Genomic DNA, 9,943 nt, shown 5'->3' with positions numbered 1-9,943 from the left:
CCACGTGAGAGTCGCCCCATCACCCCCAAACAGCAGACTCTGGGTTGAGGGTTTTTATTGACCAGGACTGACTGGGGAGGTGGGGCAATGCCTTCACAGGTCTGCGTGGGGCGGGGGGGCTGGGCCACCTCCTTCACCCTGGCCCTGCCCTGGGCCCAGGGGGTGCCCCTCAGTCCCCTCTGGTCCAGCTGGGGACGCGCCCCTCCGTTGTGGAGACACCGTGCTGTGCCCGCCGCAGCCGCAGCTCCTGCCTGGCCTCCTTGACCCACTGGCGGATGACCGTGGCCTCCAGCCGGCGCGCCTCCAGGACCGACGCGGGGTCCGCGGGGTGGGACGCTCTGCGGGCAGGGGGGTGGGATGCTCAGCGACGCGGTGTCCGTGGGCCCTGGCCGGGCGCAGCACCCCTCCCGGGGCAGGGCCGCACCTGAGGTCCAGGTGGTGCGCGCCCCCGCGGATGGTGACCGCGAGAATCGAAGCGCTCAGGTTCCGCCGGATCTGTGTCGGCCGGAGCGCCACCGTGTGTGAGGCGCCGGCTCCCGGCCGCCAGCCCCCAGCCTCCCACGCGGCCGGCTTGTCCCCGCCGTGGGGCGCCCCTCACACAGCAGCCCCCGGCAGCTACGGGGTCTTGACCGGGGCTGACAGGGGTGAGCCAGAGACCAGGTCCCGCCGAGTCAGGAAAAGAGCCAGGGGCGGAGGAGGAGGGAGGAGGCAAGACCCGGGTGTGGCCGCGGGCCCAGCTGACGCCGCGGCAGCCCGGCTCAGGGCGGTCACTGCCAGGCGGTCTCGCGACTCACCCCGCCCCCTGCCCAGGGGTCCAGGTCACCGTTGGAGAAGATGATGTTGCTGGCAGCCTGGAGGTCTGAAGGGAACAGAGCATGTGGCGGGGGCTGGGCAGGCCCCAAGCTCCGCGAGCCGGGGGCAGCTCGGCCCCCAGTGCTGCCCACTGCCCACAGTGATGCTCCCCGAGCCTCACCGGCCCCCCCAAAGCTGGTGCGCAGCCAGTCCCGCCGCGGCCACACGCCCCACGTGTCCAGGCAGTACTGCTGGCGGAGCTCCTCGGTGAAGGGCAGCTCGGGGAAGAGGTCTGTCACGTTGTTGCTGGAGAAGGCCAGGTCCATCTCGGTGCAGGCCTGGGGACCCCGCGCTGGGTCAGGTCTGGCGTCCCGCCCGGCGCCCCGTCCCGATCCCCGTCCCGGGCGCCCGTCCTGTACCTGGTAGTCCCAGGCCTTGGCGTTGGGGCCCGAGCCGCAGCCCGTGGGGTCCGCACAGGCCTGGTACTGCAGGTAGATGTCGTAGCAGGGCGCCGCGCCCGAGGCGTTGTACACCAGCCCTGGGGGCGAGGTGTGCTGAGGCCGCTGCCCGGGCGCCGCCTGCCCGCTCAGGGGGGTCCTGCGGCGGCGGGGCTCGGGGCGCTCGTGCCCAGGAGGAGGGGGCCCTGGGTCTGCGCGGGTGCCTCCTGCCCCCGCGCCGGGACCGCCCGCCGCCCCCCGGGAGCAGGGACCCCGGCTGGGCCCGAAGGAGACGGCCGCGTCCTGCCCAGAGGTGGCAGTGGGGGCGTCCCGGGCCTGAGGCCCCCAGGCCCCCACAGCCCGCCTGCCCGCACACCAGCGCCCAGCCCCGACTCTCGGCACCCAGCCCGGCGCTGAGGGGCGACGCACCTGCCAGCGCGCGGAGCCCCTCAATCCTCTGGCTCTCATTCAGCAGCCGGTCGCAGGCCACCTAGTTGGGGGGACGTCAGCGGAGCGCCTCAGCGGAGACGCCCCCTCGCAGCCTACAGCCCCCTCCCAGCTCGCCCTTCCCTGGTCCCGGGCCGCAGAGTGGTGCGCGGCCCTCAGGCCAGCCGGCGTTCACCGCCCCGGGCCGCCGGGCCCTTCCGCGTCCGCAGGAGCAGGCGCCTTGCCTGGACAGGGTGGGCAGGGAGGCGCCCCAGGAAGTCGGTGGGGTACGGGTAGTCCATCATGGCCAGCAGGGTGAAGGCGTTCCGCGCGAACCCGAAGAGCTGGGCCAGGTCCTTCCAGCCTGTGAGCGGCCGGCAGAGGCCGAACGCCTGGCTGACCGCGGCGTAGGCTGCCGGGAGGGGGCAGGACAGGGCCTTGGGAGGCTGCTGGCAGGCGAGGGTGGGCAGGGGTGCGAGGGGCGGGGGGCAGCCTCCTCACCTCCCTGCAGGAACAAGTCCTTGATCTGCCGGAAGGCGTCCCGCACGCCCTGGGCACACTTGGGACCCTGGCCCTCAAAAGTCTGGAGAAAGGAGCGGTTGTGGCTGCTGCGGGGGCCGGACCCCTGTCCCGGAGTCCCCAGGCCCCCTCCCTCCCTCCCTCACTCACCGCGGAGACGTCCCGGAAGAACTGGTAGGCGTCCCCAAGGCCAGCCACGGACACCACAGGCGCGCTGGCGGCCAGCGCGCCCGCCACCAGGTGGGGGTACTTCATTCTCATGTAAGCACTGAGCATCCCCCCGTAGCTGTTTGGGACACAGGGTCAAGGCTGTGGCCTGCCCCCAGCCCCGCGCAGCCAGCCGGACTCCGGCGGCAGCCTCCCAGCCACCGGTGGGTGGGGCGCTGAGCCCCAGCACTGCCCCCTTCTCCTCCTCAGCCCCATCCCCGCCCCGCACCCCAAGAAGAGCCTGCAATGTCTAAGACCCACGGAAGTGTCAGCCCTGGGGCTGGGTGCCCATCCGTCCCCAGGAGAGAAAAGAGCCGGCGAGGACCCACCTCCCGCCGAAGGCGATGGCCGGGGCGTCCTGGGCCCCAAGGTCGCGCCGCAGGGCCTGGAGCAGCCTGGCGAAGTCGGCCAGCGCCTGCTCCACCGTCAGGAGCTCCAAGTGGCCGCGCTGTGTGGACTGCGCGCCGAACGGGAGTGACTTCCCATAGTACCTCTGGGGGCGGCAGGGGACCGTGACCTTGCCTCCGGCCGCCCCGGCGCCGCCCGCCCCCACCCCCGCAGCCACCGGCCCCCCAGCCCGGTACCCACGTGCTCCGCGAAGATGACCAAGGCCCCCTCCTGCGCCGCCAGCTCCAGGATGAACCCCGAGTTGTTGGCGAAGGCCCACACGTCTGCCTCGTTGCCCGTGTAGAAGAACAGGGGCCCCTTGCCCCTTTCCCAGAACTTGTCTGTGGGGGGCCAGCCAGGAGGGTTGGTGTGAGGCGTGCGGCGGGCCTCCCGGGGCGGGGGGTCCCCAGGGGACCTCACCTGACACCAGGAACCGCTGTGGGAACGTCTTGTTGCCAAACCTCTCAAAGTTGAAATGGTCCAGAAACTGCTCAAAGTAGTGCTCCCGGAAGTCGGGGTCCAGGGCTCTGTGGGCTGGAAAGCACGGTGCTCAGCGGGCGAGGCGCCCCGCGGCGGGGGCAGGGCCCGCGGGTCCCCACTTACCGCTGGCCCGCAGGCCGTGCAGCCCCAGCGCCAGCAGCAGGGCCAGGGCCCCAGGCGGAGCCCGCAGGGACGGGGAGCCCATGTCTGCTTGGCCGGCGAGCCCGCAGTCACATGACTGGCGGGGACACCCTCACTGGATGCCTGGGCGGGGCTACGCGGCTCCAGTGCCTTCCGTCCCATCCTCAAGCTTCCTGGCAGCCACTGTCACCATGGAGATGGTCGCCGTGGGGACACGTGAAGAAGGCGGAGGTTTCGAGGGCTGGCAATGGGACAGGGGACCTGTCTTCCCGCGGCTGCTGTGGAGGGCCTGGCCTGCCCCGCCCCTCCCCCACGCCTCCCCGCCGGCCCCCCCGGCCCGCCCTCCTTGCTCCAGCGGGGCCAGGTGGGCGCCTCCCCAGCACACACCTGGGTGAGCGGTGGCCGGACCCTGCCCCACGGAGCTGCCCCGCCAGGCCCCGCGGGCGGGCCCCGGGGGAGGGGCGGGGAAGGCCCCAGGGGAGGGCCAGAACCCTCCAAAGATGGGGGGGTCCCGGGCTGAGGGCGGCAGCCCTGAGACAGGAACCCGTCTGGGCGGCAGCCGGGCGCTTGGCTGTGGGGCAGGGCCCGGGAGGGGGCCGGGCAGCGGAAGGGGAACCGCTGGAAGCGGGGGCGGGGGGTTGGGGGGGCGCTCCCCGCCCCCAGGCGGGTCGTTCCCTGGCTCCTCAGGGGCACGGCCGCCCAGGAGGTGCCAGCGCCCAGGGGACAGAGGCCACCTCCTCCCGCCCCAGCGCCCCGTCCAGGGCCTGGGTGAGCGGCCGGCCCGCAGAGTCCCCGGGGGCCGCAGCCCCTCCGCCCGAGGGCCCGGCTGGGCGGGGCGGGGCGGGGCTGCCCCTCCCACGGCCCCAGGCCGTCACTGGGGCGACCAGCGTGGTGACAATGGCTGTGCCTCTGTCACACCAGCCCACGGGCGTGGCCGCCCCGTGGCCACCGGCGCCAGACCGCGGCTGCCCCACAGCCCCTGCTCCTGCGGCCCTGCCCCCATGTCTTCCTCTCCCCCCTGCCCCTGCGTCCCCACGTCCCTGTGCCCCTGCGTCCCCGTCCCGGTGGCCCCGTGTCCCCCATGCCCCCGCGTCCCTGTCCCCGTGTCTTCACCCCTGTGTCCCTGCGCCCCGACGCCCCTGTGCCCCTGCCCCTGCGTCTCGGTCCCCGTGGCCCCGTGCCCCCGCGTCTCCGTCCCCGTGTGCCCCCCGCTGTGCTCTCGCCCCTGCGTCTCCCTGACCCCGTGCCCCTGCCCCTGCGTCTCCGTCCCCGTGGCCCCGTGCCCCCCGTGCCATGTCCCCGTGGCTGCGTGCCCGCCCCTGTGTCCCCGCCCCTGCGCCCCCTTGTCCCCGTGCCCCCGTCCCCGTGTGCCCCTCCCCCCCTCCTCGCCTCTCTGTGTCTCCAAGTGCCCCCGGATCCCCGTGTCCCTGTTCCTCTGTCCCCGTAACTGCACCCAGGGCTGCGTGTCCTGCGCCAAGTAGAGGGCGCCCTCCAGGCCCCCAGGCCCCTGCGGGGGGGGCCAGGCCCAGAGACCAGGACTCGCCGCTGCGGCCCCGCTGCGCCCAGCCCGGGGGACGGACCCCACGCCGCCACTGCACATCCACCGGACGTCCCCTCCGGGGCCCCGGTGGCCTCCTTCAGGCCGCGCCTGGTGGCCCAGCAGGTACGATACGTCTGTGGGTCCGGGACCCGCCCCCGGCTGCCTGGGAAGCGTGTGCGCTCGGCCCTGGTTCTTCCACTGAAGAGATTTTGTCTCTTCCAGGCCCCTGGCAACGCCTCGTAAAGGCAGCGGTCGACTGTCCCGCTTGCGCGAAAAATGCGGCGGGAGCGTGGATGGGGGCTGCCCTGAACCCGTGGGTCACTTTGGGGAGCGTTGGCGCCTTAAAATGGAGCCTCCCAGCCTCGGGCAGAGGCTGTCTTTCCCCTTTCCTCTTACGGCGGTTTCCAGTTGTCGGCGTACAAGCACATCACCCCCTGGGTTAAATTTATTCCTACGTATTTTAATCTCTCTCATTTTTTTTAAGATTTTATTTTTAGAGAGAGGGGGAGGGAGGGAGAAAGAGAGGGAGAGACACATCCGTGTGTGGTTGCCTCTCATGCGCCCCCCGCTGGGGACTGGCCCACAGCTCAGGCCTGGGCCCCGGCGGGGGATCGAACCGGAGACCCTCTGGTTCGCAGGCCGGCGCTCCGTCCACGGAGCCGCACCCGCTGGGGGTGGGAGGCTGCTTGTTTCTGCACCCATGTCTTCGTTTGTTATAGGTCTTTTGAAATTTTCTATATGTTCTTGAGTTATTTTAGGTGATTCTGCTTTTCTGAGAATGTATCCGCCTTACCAAGATTATCAAATTTGTTGGCAACTGAATGGTATTCTCTCATAACCCTTTTCACTTTTTGTTCGAGTTACCTGTGTCTTTCTTTTCCCTGCTCTTCATCAGTGGAGCCAAAGGTTTATCGGTTTGTTCGTGTTTTCGGACGCCGGCTTCTGGTCCAGCCGGTCGCCCCGGCTCTGTCCGGTCCCACAGCCCCCGCCGTCTGGGGCCGCCTGGGCTCGCTGCTCTTCACCCCGGTTCCTCCCCGCTGCGCACACACAGCAACTGGGTGTGTCCGCAGACGTGGGAGTCTCGGGGCCACTGGGCTGACCTTGTCCTCTGGGCGGGTCGGAGCCCGCATTGTGGGGGGCACTGTGTCTGAAGCGGCACACTCACATGCCTGTCCACACGCCCGCCCCGTCAGGACCCCCAGGCCCGGCCCCGCAGGGCGCAGGCAGGGCCTTACCTGCTTGGTTCAGAATCCTGGGGGCCTGCGAGGGGGCCTTGGTGGGGGCCTCTGCCCTTCTGGAAGGGAGCTCAGTGCCCTGCTCCGCCTCGATCACTGCTCCCCGCCAGCTTCAGGGAGACAGGGGCCGTCAGCCGCGCAGGGGCCGGGGCCGGGGCCGGGGCCGGGCCGGGCCCAGCCCCCTCCACGCCAGGCCGCCGGGAGCCAGGCCCTCGGCCACGCCCCGGGCCGCGCTCCGCGCGGGGCAGGCTGCCCGCTTCTGGAGGAGGACGGACGTCAGCCACGCGCTGCTTCCCCTTCCCTCTTTTTCAGACACGAGACGCTGCGCGCAGCAGCCCCTGCGTTTCCGGGCGTTCCGCCCCGTCTGCGGCTCCCGTACCTGAATCCGGGCGCGCCCCGCCCGCCGCAGCCGCCTCCCGCCTCCCGGCGCCGCCCTGCCTCCCGGCCTGCAAGTCTCTGCTGGGGGCTCTGATCTGCAGGTTGGGGGGTCCCCGCCGGACGTGCCTCTGAGGCTTCTGGACAAACAGAAGAGTCACTCGTGAGGAGAAACCAGCTGCCCACACGCTGCCGTTCTGCTCCTGTCTGGGACGGTCTCCCCATCAGACCAGCGCCCGGACGGCTGCGCTCGGGCCAAATAATTTTTGTTCCCACTGTGATGGGCAGATTCGGGGGAGCCCCTTCCATGCAACCTCCTGGGCCTGGCCAGCCCCGGTGGAGGCTCTGCCCAAGGGCTCGGGACTTCTCGTGGCTGTCACAGGCCCTTCGGGGGCCGCAGCAGATGGACGTTGCCGGCCGGCCGGGGCCTCCCGCCTCGCCCCCCGCCCTGCGGGAGGGGCGCCAGGCCAGCGGCTGAGTGCAGGGGCGCAGGCCTGGGCTGAGGGCCGGCTGGTCCCAGATCTTGCTGCCAATCCTTCCGGGGGGCGGGTGGCCAACCCCACCTTTGAGGACAGAGGGGAGGCCCACGTGTGACTTATTGTCTCAGCTTTTCAATATACTTCCACGTGAGCCTTGAAGTCAGTCTCGTGGCAAAGACTTGGGGGAGTCGGAGCGGGGTCTCCGACCCAGAGAACTGGAGACGAAGCGCCGGCGTCGCTGAAGCACGTCTTGGGCACGGGGCTGCGGCCCGCGGGGCCGAGTGACAGAGGGGTCCCCGGCCCCCGGAAGGCCGTCCTCTCCGCGGTCTCGTCCTGACGGCCCGGGGCACGGAGCCCCTACCTCCCAGGCCCCTCCCGGACGCCAGCGACCAGGCTGCAGATGTCCTGAGCGTGGGGACGCGGCTCGGGGGGGACGCTTGCTGCCGTCAGCTTTTGCAGTTTGACGGCCACGGCGACAGGCGGCCGAGGGCCCTCACGACAGTGCCCGTCCGCCTCAACAGGGTGGGGGCCCTGCGCAGACGCTGAGGGGCGAGGCGGCGGCAGGGTGTGGGGGCCGTGCCCGCCTCCCTTCCCCCGCCCAGCGGGTGGCGGAGGGCGTCCCGGGCGCGCAGTTGGGTCTTCCCTTGGAGGCCGTGCCCCCGGACCCCCGACCCCAGGGACCCGCTCCTGGTCCTCCCGCTGCCTCCTGAGTGCCCCCCCGCCTGCTCCCCAGGCTGACTGTAAGGTGCTCCCAGCGCCAGGCCCGGCCCCTGCTCCGCCCTTTCTAGAGGATGGCACACACCGCACTGGGGCCCGGCTCCAGGCTCTGATGCTGAGCCCCGAGCCCATGCCTGGGAGGCCCTGGGGCACCTGCACGGGGCAGGACCGGAAGGCAGGGCCGCCTTGGCCCCGAACCGTTCCCTCCCCCCGCCGCCCCTGCTCACCGTCTCAAAGGCCTTGCAGGGGCACCAGAATCAGCCCCTGGGTCCCCGGACTAGCGCCCTGTGGCCGCCAAGCCAGCCACCCCCAGCTCCGTGTCTAGAACGATGGTGTCCTCGGCCCCCCGCGGCTTCTGAGGCCAGGAGCTCCCGAGCAGTTTGTCAGGGCGGTTCAGCCTCGGACTCTCTCCTGAGGCGACAGCTGAGACGTCAGCCAGGGCTCGGCCAAGGCTGGATGGCCTTGGAGTCGCAGGCGGCGTCCCCGACGGCCGCTGAGGAGATCCTCTCCCTGTGGCCGCTCCCGGGGCTGGAGGAGGCCCCCCGACGTGGCGCTGGAGGCCAGGCAGGCGGCCCCCCGAGGACCAGCGCCGGGGCCGCTGTTCGTGCATGGCCAGGCCTCGGAAGCGTCACAGGCCTCCGCCCCGCCTCTGGTCAGTAGAGGAGCCCCCGCGTGCAGGCCGCGTCCGAGGGCAGGGCCGGGCTCCGGCCGGAAGAGAGCGAGTCGGACGGCCACGCACAGCGCCGCCCTCTCTGCCCTGTCCCGTTTCGGTCCCTCCCTCTGAGTACGCGGCGCTGCGGGAAAGGCCTGAGGTCTGCCTGTTTGCGGCGACTTCCAGTCGGGCGCTGACTCTGCGCGGCCACAGCCCTGCCCGGGGGAGCCCGGCGCACAGCGGGCGCCCAGCCGACGACGTCTGTGTCCTGGGTGGCCTGCGACTGTGCGGCCTCGCCTGCGGCAGGACGTGGGGGGCCCTGCCTTCGAGGACCCTGGGGGTTGGGTGGCCAGAGGTGGGAGGGGCCTTGTGGTGGTGGGTGGTGCCAGGGTGGGGACAGAGGTGCGTCATGGGCACCAGCCAGGCAGCGTCCCTGGGGTCACAGCGGTTCTCTGTGGGGGCCCCCAGGTCAGGGGATGGGACCCTGACTCAGGCCTGCCGGCGGCCAGCCCCGTCCCCTGGCCCGAGCCGGGGGCAGGCCCTCGGAGCCCACGGGCGCGGGAGGAAGGCCCGCCCTGTGCCCGCCTGGCCCGTGGTGGGGACGGTGCTGGACACTTCGCCTCACACCTGCTCCTCCCTCCTGGTCAGCCTCCTTCCCCCAGACTGGCTTCCTCTGAGAGCGGCGTGTCCCCTGGCGGCTCCAGTCCTCAGGGACTCGCCTCCAGAGGGGACGCAGAAACGGGGGCTTGTCCCAGGTTCCGATCTGGCTAAAATCCGAGGGCAGAACCTTGAGTGGTGTGCTTGGGTCATGTGACGACCCCTCAGCCAATGTCCTGAAGACTGTGTCTATGATTGACAGCCTCACCAGAGCCCCGTGGCTGGAGATGGGGAGGAGGCGGGAGCAGCTCCCTCCTCCTGCTCTTGGGTGGCATGAGCCAGCACGGGGGTGGCCGTGCACCCAGAACCACCCTGCCCCCGGGCCAGAGGCAGCGCCCCATCTCTGGCCGGCCTGCGGCGTCGGACTCCCTTGGGCTCAGTGGGTCCACGCGGCAGCAGCTTCAGGTGCCATTGCAGAGCCAGGTCAGGGGAAGGCCTCTCGGTCTGCACCCCGTCCCCGCCCTCGGGGGGGGTGCAAGGGGCCCACAGGTGAATGGGGAGCGGAGCCCCACAGAGGCTCACCCGCGCAAGACCTCCCCACCCGCCCTGGATGCCGGGGGCCTTGCAGGGGCCCCGAGCGGGAGCTCCAGCACCTGGGGGCGCGGGGGTGTGCCGCAGGCCGGCCGCTGAAGAGGCAGAGGACCCTGCCGTGCGGGGCCTGGCAGCGTCCTTGGCATAAATGCCCCCCCGTGGCCACTCCTGAGCTCCCAGCTGCACAGCCACCAGCTCACGGATTTTTGAATGTCAAGGAATTGCCTTCCCAGAGCGAGTGGAAGCTGCCCCAGTGCCCCACGCAGGGGGTGAGAGGATGGGAGGGGACCGGCCTGCCCCATGCAGCCCAACCAGACCCCCTCCTCTGGCGGGGCCACCCATCCCTGCACCCGTGCAGCCTCCTGGCT

At 71.4% G+C, this 9,943-nt stretch overlaps 1 protein-coding gene across 1 annotated transcript; it reads right to left on the bottom strand.

Annotated features, from left to right (window-relative positions):
• Positions 1 to 38: 38 nt before the first annotated feature.
• DPP7 (dipeptidyl peptidase 7) lies at positions 39 to 3,467 on the bottom strand. Its single transcript, XM_054584762.1, has 13 exons — positions 3,372 to 3,467; positions 3,189 to 3,302; positions 2,970 to 3,109; positions 2,711 to 2,874; positions 2,325 to 2,460; positions 2,157 to 2,238; positions 1,901 to 2,067; positions 1,659 to 1,719; positions 1,212 to 1,330; positions 974 to 1,130; positions 795 to 859; positions 425 to 495; positions 39 to 338 (listed from the first exon to the last, which is right to left on the bottom strand). The coding sequence occupies exons 1-13, from the start codon at positions 3,451 to 3,453 to the stop codon at positions 170 to 172; spliced, it is 1,527 nt and encodes a 508-aa protein (XP_054440737.1). The 5' UTR covers positions 3,454 to 3,467; the 3' UTR covers positions 39 to 169.
• Positions 3,468 to 9,943: the final 6,476 nt, after the last annotated feature.

This window comes from Pteronotus mesoamericanus, unplaced genomic scaffold (genome assembly GCF_021234165.1).
Source record: "Pteronotus mesoamericanus isolate MK-2021 breed Mesoamerican mustached bat unplaced genomic scaffold, CSHL_Meso_final contig_78, whole genome shotgun sequence".
Taxonomy (NCBI): Eukaryota; Metazoa; Chordata; class Mammalia; order Chiroptera; family Mormoopidae; genus Pteronotus; species Pteronotus mesoamericanus.
The sequence above is the reverse complement of the archived record's forward strand: the minus strand, read 5'-3'. Positions and strand labels throughout refer to the sequence as shown.